General features: G+C 41.7%; 1 protein-coding gene across 4 annotated transcripts in view; it reads right to left on the bottom strand.

Moving 5' to 3' along the window:
- The window catches only part of LOC129706046 (uncharacterized), a 36,787-nt gene continuing 20,436 nt past the window's right edge, over positions 1 to 16,351 (bottom strand). For all 4 annotated transcript variants that reach the window (XM_055649999.1, XM_055650000.1, XM_055650001.1 and 1 more), the window contains 7 exons: positions 14,539 to 15,196; positions 14,125 to 14,267; positions 13,901 to 13,961; positions 9,706 to 9,914; positions 7,530 to 7,716; positions 5,466 to 5,561; positions 1 to 3,384 (listed from right to left, as the gene is read on the bottom strand). In XM_055649999.1, the coding sequence (XP_055505974.1) occupies positions 3,274 to 3,384; positions 5,466 to 5,561; positions 7,530 to 7,716; positions 9,706 to 9,914; positions 13,901 to 13,961; positions 14,125 to 14,267; positions 14,539 to 15,196 (1,465 nt within the window). In that variant the 3' untranslated portion in view covers positions 1 to 3,273. The remainder of the gene's footprint in view (positions 3,385 to 5,465; positions 5,562 to 7,529; positions 7,717 to 9,705; positions 9,915 to 13,900; positions 13,962 to 14,124; positions 14,268 to 14,538; positions 15,197 to 16,351) is intronic.

The following is a 16,351-nucleotide window of genomic DNA, read 5'->3' as shown; positions in this document are numbered from 1 at the left end:
GTGATCTGTTATAATAAAAACATTATTGTCAGTTTGTATTGCAGTTGGAAAGTCTTACTGCTGTAGTTTGGCATTTCGAGGTATACGGAGCATTCTGGAAATGAACAGGAAATACATGTCACATTATCCCCATGTGTAAATTAACCACTGAGAGTTGAAAAGAGTAAATAATGTATGTTCTGTAATGCTAAGATTTATTTATTTCCTACTGAAACAATTCCAGTATCATTTTATATCATTCTTGAAAGTTCTTAACACAGCTCCAAAAAATGTAGTATTGAAATAACAATAAACTTTCTACTTCACTGGTTCAGTCAATCCCAGATCTTTTTAGACATTTGTAATGTGGAAACAAGAAACTGCAGATGCTGTTTTATTTTTAAGACATATTGCTGGAGTAACTCAGAAGATTAGATAGCTTCTCTGGAGAACATAGATTGGTGGCGTTTCACGTCGGGACCCTTCTTCAGCCCATGTTCTCCACTTTCTTCCCATTTGTAATCTAGCTTTCCACATGTTACATATTGGACCTGCATGTGAGCATGTCTGCAAGGTTACAGCAGAGTTAGTTAATGCATGAAATAGGGTTGTGAGGAGTGATCATTGCAGCCATTTCAAGCAGAATTAGACTTATTTTCTTAAAGTTCAGGGCATTGAGGCTTATGGAGAACTGGACCAGATAATAACTAATTAAGGGAGGGGCAAGAAGGGCCGAATGGCACGTGCACCAAGGTACAGTGAAAAGCTTTTTTTGTTGTTGCATAGGGTTATGCATTACAAAGTTCACTCATTTGAATTGCAACCCTTCTCCCCCTTTACCCTACACTGTCATCTTTCAACATGAGCCAGTCCTGGAGGCACTAGACACATTGGCCCTAGCCCACCCCATCTCTGATCTGGTCTGCTGTGACATTGTTCCACTCTGTCCACAGCACGATGCATCGACTGTTTACATTTCATCTGGTGTTGCACCTTTTCCAGTTCCTATTTGTCCATAAATAAATAGTCAATCAAGTCGTCAGTTTTCCAATCAATTTATTATTTACACAAAATAACCGAGCACAAAGTAACCTAATAATTATCTGATATATGCGCTGGACAGAAAAAAAGCACATTGCAAAGGGTTCTGTTAACAACTACTTTAGAATTATAATACTGTTTGAACTATGCAACATTAAAAAGCTTGTGTATTCTGTGCACAACTTTACCCCAGCTCTGGAACAATTGAGCTTTGAATTAAACTTAAGGAATGATCAATATGACTGCTCATCAATTCACAAAAGAGACTGCCACCTAGTGCAATAACTCATTCTGTTGAAAGGTTTTTTTGTGCAATTACAAATACCAGGGAATAAGACAAATAGTTGATACAGATGCCTTGAGAGCGCTAATTGGGATTATTTTTTGAGCCCCATTTACTGAGATAATTTCTATTTACTTTTTAAATTGAAATTAAGGAGTTTTAAACTCTAGGTTCTTTGGAGAATATTGCAGATTTATTCTAGTACATATGCCCCCAGGGCAAGATATCTCAAATGGTGAACAAAGTGACTTCTAGTGCTGCAGTGCAGATAATTAAGCAGACAGTACAAAAAATATTGCAGAATAACTTGATCACATCTTTACGACACACAAATATATCTTCAACATTCTAAGTTTGACATGGAGACCATAGAAAAGAGTGCAGTGAGATTGATACTGAGGTTCTATGTATGTAGCATATTAAATGTCTAATATTTATAGGTACAAATTCTCTGTCTTGTATATGAATTATTTGAGTTTGGTTAAATTATTGGTTAAGTGGTTAATCTCAGTGCCTTCTGTATGATCAGCCTTTGACGCCTTTTGAGATTGAACAAGTAGTTTGGGCCCTCAGTGCAGTTCTGTTTGCAATGTGCCTCGAAGAACAAGCTGGCCTTTTCTTGTCACCCAGTTTCACGAGTTTTGCATGCAAACTAACCAGTAGATTATCTTATCTGTTGCGATGTCAAGCTGCACACTAAATTAACATGGTAAGAGCTCTTACCAGAATTACTTGTTTGTGTTGGTGTTCAAATTATTGAAGATTAAAAAAAAAGGAGAGATTAAACTTCCATGGATTTGTTATTAGTCAAAAGCAATAAAACACTCCTGTGTGTCACAGGTAAAGGATCTGTTTTGGGGCATTATGCCAAAATATTCACAAATAGACCGTTTCAAATAACTGAAATCTAAATATAATATAATCAAAGTGCATTGTATTAAACACAGCACCAAGTGCAAAACTCAAAATCATTTTGACCAATGTATGATTGATGTAATTTTTACCACTATGTAATTGGAGTTGATTGTGTTCTTTGTTCACGGAGCCTGCCCTGAAGAGACTGATACAGAACAACCTCATTGGTGCTGCTGCAATCATATATAGGTAAGGAAGCCAAGATTACTATTTGTGATGCTGGCTCAATTGTAGTTTCATAGAATTATTCATATTTAAATTCCTCAGGATTTAAATGCTGCACTGGATCAGTGATCCAGAATATGATAAATCTCATGAAGGGACACGTTAATTTTTAAATACTCTAATGCTAATAAATAGACACATGTGTCTACACCATTTAAACAGAACAATCCTGAAACTGCAAAGCCAATTACGATGTAACAAATATTAAAAATAATAATAATCTGTCAAAGATAATGCTCCCTGTTTATTTACACCCCACATAAGATGACATGCTGTCTCTGCCCACTAAACTCCCCATCTATCCCACTGTTTTTGGAAGTTGTAACTTGTTTTTATGATATCAATGTCGAGGGATGATGTGATGAACAGACTTTGTTTCCGGCCATGGCCATTCGGGATAACCCACACAATGTCATGTTCAGTCCCTTTGGTGAAGATGCACTGAACATGTGGAACAGGCGTGTGTGTGTATTCGATGGAATTCATTAGGACTGCTGATACTGTAGTTCTTGTTTATGCATTTACTTACAAACAAGCAGATATTTTGGATCTTGTGATTTAGCTTTGTTTATTTTAAATTGATATAGGTGCACACCATCATTGTAATCAATTAAATTTACAACCCGTAAATGTCCAACGCTTGATCGAACTCAGACCATATTAAAATCCTGTTATTATCAGGAAAGCTTTACAAGATCCCGAGACTAATGACATAAATAGGTAGCACTGTAATTTTTGTTTTATTGTTCTACGTTAAAGATATATATGAATAAAAAGCTAGGTTTGCGTGTAAAGTGCTGCAACTTCTTCCATCTGCCGGCTTGGCAGAGCTACAGGGTCTTCCCAAGACTCACTTGCCGAACAGAGGACCCAAACTGAAGTGTTCTCAACGTTTCTCCCAAATTCTTTATGTTTGGATTTACATTCATAAAAATACAAGTCTGAAATGTAAAAATTAAAATTATCACGGCTTTATCTTAAACCAACATGTGAGAGAAGTGAAAGGAGATGCTTGAGGAATATTTTGTTTATTCCAAATATCTCACTTGTATTTAGCACACCTTTTGCTACATAAGGCAACTTGATGCTGTAAATTAAATATAATTTTTATACCCCCTTAAGTCCAAAAAATGAAATCTGCATTTGACGTGTCTTTCATAATTTGAGCCTTGATTTTGAATAACTTTGCAAACCTCACAAGGATTTTCACATAGGACACAAAGTAGGGAATGGGACGAGGATAGATACACTGGACATTTGAGGTTACAGGGTAAATAAATGCAAACTAGAAGAGGCTGCAGAGTTTGAATTAACTTGAATTTGATCCAGTTAGAGATGTAATCAATAATTTCAGATGACAGATAATGTTATCATTCAATTTTAATTAATTATTATTGTACATTACAGAGACAACCAAAAATTTAGCATCTCCGGTGTGAGCGACATAGCAAACGATTTGAATAAAAAAAAAATAAGTGTCCGGGGGGTACGTTGTTGAGTAGAGTGACAGCCGCCGGAAAGAAGCTGTTCCTCGACCTGCTGGTTCGGCAACGGAGAGACCTATAGCGCCTCCCGGATAGTAGGAGGGTAAACAGTCCATGGTTGGGGTGAGAGCAGTCCTTGGCGATGCTGAGCGCCCTCCGCAGACAGCGCTTGCTTTGGACAGACTCAATGGAGGGGAGCGTGGAACCGATGATGCGTTGGGCAATTTTCACCACCCTCTGCAATGCCTTCCGGTCGGAGACAGAGCAGTTGCCATACCATACTGTGATGCAGTTGGTAAGGATGCTCTGATGGTGCAGCGGTTCAAGTACACCTTTCTGAGGAAAGATGGACCTTCTTCAGTCTCTCAGGAAGCTGGAAATGTCATCATGTTAATTATTAATTATTATTATTCTATTTGAATTTTAAAAGTCCCGGTATGGGCAGAACAACAGATTTGCCACCATGATGGTAGTGGTTTGGAAAACACCATGGTATTGCGTGCACCACTAACGTAACTGGGTACACAGTGCAGTACGTGTGGTCAAAACAGACAGGCAATGTACCAATTATTATGATAGACCAGGGTATCGGATTCAAAACCATGGTCTCACTTCTGGGTCCATTTTTGGTGGTGCTGTGTGTCACTACCATCTAGCTGGGAGTTTCCACATAGTACAACTGTGTACACCATAGTACCTGTGTACACCATGGTATCTGTGTACACCATGGTATCTGTGTACACCATGGTATTGTGTACACCATGGTATCTGTGTACACCATGGTATCTGTGTACACCATGGTATCTGTGTACACCATGGTATCTGTGTACACCATGGTATCTGTGTACACCATGGTATCTGTGTACACCATGGTATCTGTGTACACCATGGTATCTGTGTACACCATGGTATCTGTGTACACCATGGTATTGTGTACACCATGGTATCTGTGTACACCATGGTATTGTGTACACCATGGTATCTGTGTACACCATGGTATTGTGTACACCATGGTATACTGTGTACACCATGGTATCTGTGTACACCATGGTATCTGTGTACACCATGGTATCTGTGTACACCATGGTATCTGTGTACACCATGGTATTGTGTACACCATGGTATCTGTGTACACCATGGTATCTGTGTACACCATGGTATCTGTGTACACCATGGTATTGTGTACACCATGGTATCTGTGTACACCATGGTACTGTGTACACCATGGTACTGTGTACACCATGGTATCTGTGTACACCATGGTACTGTGTACACCATGGTCATGGTACCTGGGAACACCAATCACTACGGCCATTCAATCTTCCTCCACTGCCCTGACTTTCTGTATTCTTTAGTCACAAATCTTAACTTCACTATTTATTACCACACCTTTCACTGAAACAAACTGAAGGGAACAAGAGCTGCTAAATTAAATTACCTGGTCCTTAATTTTTCCAGCGTTTTTTAGCATAATCAAAAGGAACAGATGAATGTTAACATATAATATCCAATAAAATTAAGGATAATGAACCCATTACCTTTGCATCCCGACTGAACGCTGGCTGGAGTAAATGAGTCAGCTTGGAGTTTCTGAATGGGATGTGAAGCGCATTATTCTTCAAGGCCATAAGAACCTACATTGTAGAGAGGAGCAATGGAAACTAAAACACTGAAACAGAATCAAGTTAAATGCAACACATTTTGACATCACATTGCTTTTTTGTAGCATCATATCATATTGCCAACAATTTGTGGGGGCATTTAACTAAGTAGTATATTTCCCATAGATACAGATGATAGAAATCTGCATGTTTTGATGTATAAAGTTGACATAAATGTCCAGGCAGACTACATCTATATTCTGCAGACTACATATAGGTTTGTATTCTGAACACCACAGCTTCACCTCTTTCTGTGTCCTAAATGTATGCTCATCTCACGTGGAGTGTCCTTGCTTAAGGAAATGTTTACAGTGGTCACCCCCAATTACACGTGATGGGATTCACACCTACATTTCTCTAAGGTAACATCAGTATGCACTTTCCCGCAGGAAGGCAGGCAAGCCACTTCCAGTGAACTGTGCGTGTCTGCCACTCCTGCAGAGCTTCGTCCCCTGAAAATAAGGGAAGAACAAGGTGATGGGAGAGGGGGTAGAACTGGGGGAGACGGCTACAGGTACTGCAGTCGTTATCAATGCAGTAGGCAGTAAACATAAATCCATGTGGGCAACTCATAGTAAAACTGGTGTTACAGCAGCAGCCCGTTAAATGGCAAGCTGTTGTCGTTTCAATGACCTGTTTGATTTGCTCGTACATTTAGTGAGTGAAGGGTGCAGTTTGTAGGTTTTCACTTTTTAAAAAAATTTCATTTTGGTTGGTAAATCAGAAACTGGCATAGATGAACAATGAGTGGAAAGTCAGAGACTTGCAGGGTGAGTCTTGTCAGGAGTTATCTGCTCCATCTTCCTCATGCACCAGGTTCTGCTCAACATTGATGCTAATGTTTAATATATGCGCACTATATTTTGAACGTGCAACTGGTGCTTAATGAGCAGGAACATATTTGTTACAATTGCAGTTTCTAGTTTGTGAGTATCATGACTGGTTTGGTTACATTACTGTGACTTCAACTGTCCATTACAGAAAGCCACTGCTAATGTTTTGTTACTGGTTTGTATACTTGTATTCACGTTGTACAAAAATCTCCACAGTGAGGAAAAGAATGAAGCCAAAATATCAACGTGTTCTATAATTAGCATTTGACCGCACTGGGCCTGTACTCACCGCACTGGGCCTGTACTTGCCGCACTGGACCTGTACTCACCGCACTGGGCCTGTACTCGCTGGAGTTTAGAAGAATGAGGGGGGACCTCATTGTAACATACAAAATAGTGAAAGGCTTGGATAGAGTGGATGTGGAGAGGATGTTTCCACTGGTGGGAAAGTCTAGGACTAGAGATCATAGTTCGTTTAGGAAGGAAATTCTGAGACATTTCTTTAGTCAGAATGTGGTGAATCTGTGGAATTATTTGCCACAGAAGGCTATGGAGGCAAAGTCAGTGGATATTTTTAAGGCAGGGATAGATAGATTCTTGAATAGTACATGTGTCAGAGGTTGTGGGGAGAAGGCAGTAGAATGGGGTTAGGGGGAAGAGTTAGATCAGCCATGATTGAATGGCGGAGTAAAGTTGATGGGCCGAATGGTCTAATTCTACTCCTTATGACCTTAAAAAACTTCATGGAAAAATAGGTGCAGGAGTAGGCCATTTGGCCCTTCGAGCCAGCACAGCCATTCAATATGATCATGGCTGATCATCTAAAATTAGTACCCCATTCCTACTTTTTCCTCATATCCCTTGATTCCTTTAGCCCCAAGAGCCAAATCCAACTCTCTCTTGAAAAACCTTATGACCTTAATTACTGTGCTCATCCTGTGAAAAGATTGTGCATTATATTGCCATTGTTTAACCAGGTGGCAAATCAGAATTAAATTAAAATCTACAAAAATCCACTGTTTCATTTTATGAACATCTCATCAAAAGAATAAATCCAGGTCAGCCAATCTGGTGAAACAGTTCAAACAGGTGGGTTTGTGTTATTTACCTGTCCAAGTGCAGTCAGGGATTTGTTAATGGCAGCAGCTTCTACAAGTCTCTGCCCAGTGGCTTCAGTCTGGGAGATTCTCTCTGACCCAGCCAGGTCACACAGTGTAAGGGTACCGTGGTAGGCAGCTCCAGAATAGCCATCCACTCCAGTCACCAAGAGAGTAAGAATCAGATGAGAACGTGAACTGGAGATCAAAGGAAAATGCAAGTAATTTATAAAATACAGGTTTGTGGAGATGATTTATTGGAGTTTATGGTTTTCTGTAGCGATTACATGATTCTGATGTGACCACTCTTATGAATCTGAAGGATAAACAAAGGGAAATGAGAGATAAGAGAGGAGTAAAACTGAGCATGTTTCGTAAATAAGTTAATGGGAATGCCAGCAATAACATTAAAATAATGCAGGTTAATCTTGGACTAAACAAATGCCATCTTAAAACCAAACGGGCTACAGTTTAATAATGAAAGTGCATTTGAATTTCAGAGGAAATTAAATAATTTAAATTGCAAATTGTTTTTGAAAAAGTATATATTATATTTGAGAGTGTGCCTACACATCCTCAACCTTGCAGAGGTGACCGTTGGATATATTCAGTCCAGCTCTTTGTGCTCATCTCTAGAAGCTTCCTTCAAACCCAGACGTAAGTGCCACTGACTGCACTATTGCACTGGGGTCCATTGTAGCATTAAACAAATAACTCTTTTACATACATAAAGTAGTTTAATAACTAAGAGGACAGGAAGCATAATGAAAGTTTGGATGGCAATCTAACCCTAACCCCCATCACCCCCACCAACCACTTACTCACTCCTTGGACCTTACAAACACATTCTGTTGTTACGATACACCAGATTATAGTTGGTCCTTACCAGATTACAGCTGGGCCTTACCCTCAACAACTTTTCCTTTGACTTCTCCCATTTCCTCCAAATCCAAGGCGTAGCTATGGGCAGGGGCAAAGGCCCCAGCTATGCCTGCATCTTTGTAAGGTACGTCCAACAATCCTTGTTCGAGGCGTACCGTGGCCCGATCCCCGAACTCCGATGTTCAAGAACTCTACCATTTCTAGACCTCACCATCTCCATCGCAGGTAACAGACATCTAGTAGAAACCTACTGACTCCCATGGCTATCTGGACTATACTTCTTCCCACCCTGCTTCCTGTAAGGACTCTATCCCCTACTCCCAATTTCTCCGTCTCCACTGAACCTGCATCCAGAATGAGGTGTTCCAGACCTAGGCATCAGAGATGTCCTCATTCTTTAGGGAACGGGGGTTCCCCTCTTATAGATAAGGCTCTCACCAGGGTCTCCTCAATATCCCACAGCTCCACTCTCACTCCCCATCCCCCCCACTCGTAACAAGGACACAGTCCCCCTTGTCCTCATCTTCCACCCTATCAGCCATCGCATACAACAGATAATCCTCCAACATTTTTGCCACCTCCAACGGGATCCCACCACTGGCCACATCTTCCCATCGCCTTCCCTTTCTGCTTTCCACAGAAACCGTTCCCTCCATAACTTCCTGGTCAATTTATCCCTTCCAACCCAAACGCCCCCTCCCCGGGTACGTTCCCTTGCAACCGCAAGAAATTCTACACTTGTCGCTTTACCTCCCCCCTTGACTCCATCCAAGGACCCAAACAGTCTTTCCAGGTGCGGCAGAGGTTCACCTGCACCTCCTCCAACCTCATCCGCTGTTCCAGGTGTCAACTGAGCCTAAGCGCAGGCTTGGCGATCGCTTCGCCCAACACCTCCGCTGGGTTCGCAATAACCAACCTGATCTCCCGGTGGCTCGGCACTTCAACTCCCCCTCCCATTCTCCATGGCCAGAGTGAGGCCCAGCGCAAATTGGAGGAGCAGCACCTCATATTTTGCTTGGGCAGGTTACACACCAGCCGTATGAACATTGACTTCTCCAATTTCAGGTAGTCCCTGCTTTATCCCTCCTTCCCCTCCCTTTCCCAACTCTCCCACAAGCCTACTGTCTCCTCCGCCTCTTCCTTTCTTTTTCACGCCCCCCCCCCCCGACAGCAGTTTGAAGAAGGGTCTCGATCCGAAACGTCGCCTATTCCTTCTCTCCATACATGCTGCCTCACCCGCTGAGTTTCTCCAGCATTTTTGTCCACCAGATTATAGTCAGCTTGTTTGTTTCCAATAGACATTACCTCCCAGAGTTCATCTTTGTGGATGCAACGGTTCTGTTTCGGTTTCCAGACTGCATCAAATCCTTAATGTCATTTTCAGTTTTCACTTCAATCTGGGTTAATCCGGGGATGGCAATCGCCCTTCCATGGGTCCTTATTTGCAACTGAGCATGTGGCTGTTTTGACAAAAGGTCCAGTATTGTTTCATTATATATTTCTAACATGGATACCTACAAATGGAAAAGATTGCAAATTAAAAGGTTAATACAAAAGACATCATATGTACATTCCATCATCATATGATGGTCTCCACTGTCACAATTCAAGGGTTAGTTTATTGTCACACCAATTAAGCTACAGTGAAACTCCAATTACCACACAGCCATACTAAAAAAAATCAACAAGACACACAACTACATAAATGTTAACATACAGTGCATTCAGAAAGTATTCAGACCCCTTCACATTTTCCACATTTTGTTACGTCACAGCTTTATTCTAAAATTGATTCAATTCATTTTTTTTATCATCAATCTACACATAATACTCCATAATTAAAAAAATCAAAAACAATTATTTAGAAATTTTTATAAAGTAATGAAATAGAAATAACTGAAATATCCCATTTACATAAGTATTCAGACCCTTTAAGGGCCTGTCCCAGCAGCATGCGACTGCATGCAGCAAGCGCGACCTAACGTGGTCGCTTGAGCCGTACGGCCTCGCGGGGCCGGTCCCACTTCGATCGCCGGAGCTGTATGGAGTTGTGCGGAGCTGATCCCGACATCGCGCGGGGCTCCGAAAAATTGACACTATCCAAAAATTCCGCGCGGCAACGGCCTACCGGCCCGCAGCCGCATTGAGGCCGTACGCACCGCCTCGACAGGCGTGCGCAGCGTCTCAACGCCATACGTCACGCGCGGACTTCGCTCGAACTTCATGACAACTCGTACGGGATCACTCGACCTCCACGTGGCCCCCGCTTCCGGTTTGGTCGCGCTTGTCGCATGCTCGTGGGATACAGGCCCTTTACTCAGTACTTTGTTGAGGCACCTTTGGGAGCGATTACAGCCTCAAGTCTTCTTGGGTGTGACGCTACAAGCTTGGCACACCTGTATTTGGGTAATTTCTCCCATTCTTCGCTGCAGATCCTCTCAAGCTCTGTCACGTTGGATGGGGAGCGTCGATGCACAGCTATTTTCAGGTCCCTCCAGAGATATCTGATCGGGTTCAAATCCTGCCTCGGGCTGGGCCACTCAAGGACATTCACAGACTTGTCACGAAGCCACTCCTGTGTTGGCTTGGCTCTGTGCTTAGGGTCGTTGTCCGGTTGGAAGGTGAACCTCCGCCCCAGTCTGAGATCAAGAACACTCTGGAGCAGGTTTTGATCAAGGATCACTCTGTACTTTGCTCCGTTCATCTTTTCTTCAATCCTGACTAGTCTCCCAGTTCCTGCCGCTGAAAAAACATCCCCACAACATGATGCTGCCACCAGCATGCTTCACCATAGGTTATGGTATTGGCCAGGTGATGAGCAGTGCCTGGTTTCCTCCAGACGTGCCGTTTGGCATTCTGGCCAAAGAGTTCAATCTTGGTTTCATCAGACTAGATAATTTTGTTTATCATGGTCTGAGAGTCCTTTCGGTGCCTTTTGGCAAACTCCAAGTGGGCTGTCATATGTCTTTTACTGAGGAGTGGCTTCCATCTGGTCACTATCATAAAGGCTTGATTGGTGGAGTGCTGCAGATATAGTTGTCCTTCAGGGTTCTCCCATCTCCACAGAGGAACTCTGGAACTCTGTCAGAGTGACCATCGGGTTCTTGGTCACTTCCCTGACCAAGGCCCTTCTCCCCCGATTGCTCAGTTTGGCTGGGTGGCCAGCTCTATGAAGAATCCTGCTGGTTCCAAAGTTCTTAAGAATTTAAGAATGACGGAGGCCACTGTGCTCTTCGGGACCTGCAATGCTACAGAAATTGTTTTATACTCCCCAGATCTGTGTCTCGACACAATCCTGTCTCAGAGGTTTACAGACAATTCCTTCATCTTCATGGCTTGTTTTTTGCTCTGACATGCACTAACTGTGGGACCTTATATAGACAGATGTGTGCCTTTACAAATCATGTCCAATCAATTGAATTTACCATTGGTGGACTCCCATCAAGTTGTAGTAACATCTCAAGGATAATCAATGGAAACTCTGCAGAATGGAAACAATGGAAAGCTCAGAGGGCGGTGGAGGCCGGTTCTCTGGATGCTTTCACGAGAGAGCTAGATAGGGCTCTTAAAAATAGCGGAGTCATGGGATATGGGGAGAAGGCAGGAACGGGGTACTGATTGGGGATGATCAGCCATGATCACATCAAAAGAGCCAAATGGCCTACTGCACCTATTGTCTATTGAAACAGGATGAACCTAAGCTCAAAATTGAGTGTCATAGCAAAGGGTCCGAATACTTATGTAAATGTGATATTTCAGTTATTTCTTTTTAATTATTTGGCAAACATTTCTAAACACCTGTTTTCGCTTCTTCATTCTGGGGTATTGTGTGTAGATTGATGATAAAAAAAATGAATTTAATCCATTTTAAAATAAGACTGTAACAAAATGTGGAAAAAGTGAAGGGGTCTGAATAATTTCTGAATACACTGTAAACATCCACCACAGCAGATTCCCCACAATTCCTCACTGTGATGGAAGGCAATAAAGTCCAATCTTCTTCCTCCATATTCTCCCACTGTCGGGACAGTTGAACCATCTGCAGTCAGGGTGATTGAAGCTCCCGCAGCCGGCAGTCGAAGCTCCTGTGACTTGGAGCTCCCTAAGTCGGTTTCAAACCAGGGATCGCTAGCTCCATGATGTTAAAGTCTGCAGGCTCCAGCGGATGTAACTCCTGGTCTCCAGCAGACGGCGTCAACTCCGCGATGTTAGGCCGCAGTGTGGACGGAGATACAATACGGAATTGCATGGCCGTCGATGTAAGAGATTAAAAAAAGTTTCCCTTCAGTGGATATATTTAAGGCAGAGAGAGATAGATTCTTGATTAGTATGGGTGTCAGAGGTTATGGGAAGAAGGCAGGAGAATGGGGTTAGGAGGGAGATAGATCAGCCATGATTGAATGGCGGAGTAGACTTAATGGGCCGAATGCCCTAATTCTACTCATTCCTTTTGACCTTAGGATCTTACGAATCACAGATGCTGGTTTATACTAAAAATAGACACAAAATGCTGGCGTAACTCAGCGGTTCAGGCAGCATCTCCAAAGAACATGGATTGGTGATGTTTGGGTCGAGGCTCTTCTTCACTAATCCACCCCCTATCCCCCCCCATCACAATCAGACTAATGAAAGGACCCGACCCAAAACGTCACCTATTCATGTTCTGGAGGGATCTACAATCTATTGATTAACATGAAGGAGACACAAAATGCTGGAGTAACTCAGCGGGACAGGAAGCATCTCTGGAGAGAAGGAATGGGTGACGTTTCAGGTCGAGACCCTTCTTTAGACTGATGTCAGGGGAGTGGATGGTACAGAGATAGAATGTAGTCGGAGACAATAAGACTGGTGGAAGAACTGGGTAGGGGGAGGGGATGGAGAGAGAGGGAAAGCAAGGGCTATTTGAAGTTAGAGAAGTCAATGTTTGTACCGCTGGGGTGTAAGCTACCCAAGCGAAATATGAGGTGCTGTTTCTCCAATTTGCACTGGGCCTCACTCTGACAATGGAGGAGGCCCAGGACAGAAAGGTCAGTGTGGGAATGGGAGGGGAGTTGGTGCTGAGCCACCGGGAGATCAGGTAGGTTTAGGCGGACTGAGAGGAGGTGTTCAGCAAAACGATTAACGTGATCGAGGGGCACCAATTAATGCGATAAACATTTCCTATTTGGTCTAATTTAACAAAATTCCAATAACTGTAAAATACTAATTACAAATATTATAAAATCATAAAAATAAAAAAAACGAAACGTATGTGACCTGTCTTCTTCTTTTATTACATCTTTGACCAATGAATGTTGGAGTTTGAGTAGCAGCTGCATTATCCTGGATCTACACGCATCTGCCATTACTTTGTTGGGAATTCCAAATAAATATGAATAACTGTATGTTGTATGGGGCAAATTCATACAGTATTTTCTCAATTAATTTCACTGCAGCATTTCAATGAAAACAGCTTTATATCTCCAAACATACTTAAATCAAACTTTTAAACAGTATTTACCTTTATAGTATAGCTGATATTTTTTCTTTCCCGACATATTTGAAGAAGTTCTCTGATTGATCTATGTATATGACCAAAAACATTTAATGTTAACCAGTTTAAACAGATCATTTAAACTTAAGTATGAACATGGTCATTTCATATTTCTAAATATTATATTCACCATACACAATAAAATAAAATTCATTCACCAGTTGTTGCAGAATAAAATGTTTGGTACTGACCTTATGTTGACCCCAGGATTCTCATCGTTACCCATCATTGTATATGTCTTTCCTGAGCCAGTCTGACCATAGGCCACAATGCAGATATTGTACCCATCCGCACAGGACGTAACGATGGGCTGTGTTCCTTCAAACACCTGCTCCTAAAGGAATAAATTAACAGCTCACATCATTACATTTATTTTTTAATTATATCTACATCTTTTCAAGTTTCATAAATTATCGATGTTTTCCATTATTGAACAGCCATAGGTCCAGAAATCTCATTGCTAGTACTCTAGACTGATTTTTGTTTGGAAGGACCCAACAGCAAGCCAGAAAGGCCACAATATTGGAATTAATGAAACAAAGGTGATAGACAGGCGTAGTCACTCCAATGGGGATGGATAGCACCGAACTTATTTGAATATTTACCTGAGTGGCAGTAGGAGGATAAACTCTATCAAAGGAAAACCTTTTTCTGTTCCCATTTTGATCCACTACGATCTCTTCATCTGAAGGAAATTCCAGTATAGTCTGAGCCTCAGAGTCTTGCCGACAGCGACAAAATACTCTGATGTTCCCACAAATTTCCTGGAGTTTATTATACAGCAATTTTTTTTCCAAAGCTTCCTTCTTGTACAAAGACCGCAGATCTACTATTTCTTGGGCTGATGCTGCTTCAGTATTTTTCAGCATTAGCACAGTATCCACAGTTTGGCTTATGACTTGTCTGATCTCTGAAATGTTATCATTAACTGTAGATCTAAGCTCTCTGCTGGTAATACTTAATTCATGAGTGAGTTTACAAAGTTCCTGTAATTTCTTTGGTTCCAAATGTGAACCAGGTGTTAATGAGCTGGAATTATAAGTCCCACATAATTTTTGCAAAGCTGTGATTCTGTTGAGAGCTTCTTTATGATTAACTTCCAGCTCTGATATTTGTCTGTTCAGTTGCTGAATCGTTTCAGATTGTCGACGGTTCTCCTCCAACAACTCGCTGGTTTTCTCATGGAGCGTTTCCACACTTGTGTCTCTTTGTTTCAGTTCCTTTTGTAGTCTATCAATGATCATGTCTCTTTCTATCAAATGACTTAGAATAAATAATAAACCATTAATGACCAAACAAAAGTTACATTAAACATAATGACATATAATGAAACTCCATTGACGCCTGAAATGAATTCTGACATTGTTAAACGTGATCTTGCCTATCTAATATTGCTGATATATTGTGTTGCAAGATGTTGAAAATGAGAGATGGAAACTGAGCAATGTCCTATACCAGGCTGCTGCAGTCCATACTTTGTAACTGTGGTGCATGTGCTCATCTGATCAGAGACACTTAGAATGGCAGCTCTTCAATTGCAATGTTTCCACATCTGCATTCAAACCCGCATCTGTCCGCACCTGAAATTGCTCTGGAGTTGAGCCTAATAAATGATGAGTACATTTCACCGCAGAGAACTTTGTATCAATATATTTATTTATTATCATAGCATTTATTGTCATTGCTTTATTTTGCTTTTCAGCTATTTTATGAAATGGTTATTTTTAATAAGTAAAATATCTGTATGTTATCAAGAATGTGGTCCTTGAAGAAGGATATGGTCCTTGAAGATGTGGTCAGCTTCGGCCATTTGATTACAAAAATAGGTGGGCAGTCATCTTCATATGCCTGTACTAGGAGCTGTGTAACTAGGTTTGGTAGAAAACTGCACTTCACTGTCACCAATTAAAAGCAAACTGCATTGTGCAGTCTTTCTGCAATAATGGATTCTTTCTGCATCAGGAAAGATTTTGGATGCGTGAAGAGTAATGTGAAAACACAGTGATGGCCGCTTAGTCATACCACACAGAAACAGGCCCTTCGCCCAACTTTCCCACACCAACCAACATGTCTCATCTACACTAGTCCCACCTACCTGCGTTTGCCCCATATCACTCTAAACCTGTTGTGCCCATGCCTGCTCAAATTCTCTCTGTAGCTTAGGCCCTCAAGTGCTGGTAACATCCTCCTTCACTTCCCCAGAACAAATAATTTATATAGTACACGCAGCTCTGGGGTGGGCACACGAGGGAAGGTGGTGCAAGTGATGAATGGTGAGGCTTTGGCAACAAGAAATCCCTGGCCCACTGCCATCGAGTTGTCAAGGTGGTGACAGGAGTTGAACTCCCAGAGTTACAAATCTCAGAAGGACATAACCAGATGACCATGGATGAATGGGAAGAATGGTTCTGCCCAGCC

Source organism: Leucoraja erinacea, chromosome 19 (genome assembly GCF_028641065.1).
Source record: "Leucoraja erinacea ecotype New England chromosome 19, Leri_hhj_1, whole genome shotgun sequence".
Lineage (NCBI taxonomy): Eukaryota > Metazoa > Chordata > Chondrichthyes > Rajiformes > Rajidae > Leucoraja > Leucoraja erinaceus.
Note: the sequence above shows the minus strand (reverse complement) of the source record. Positions and strands in the feature narration are given on the sequence as shown.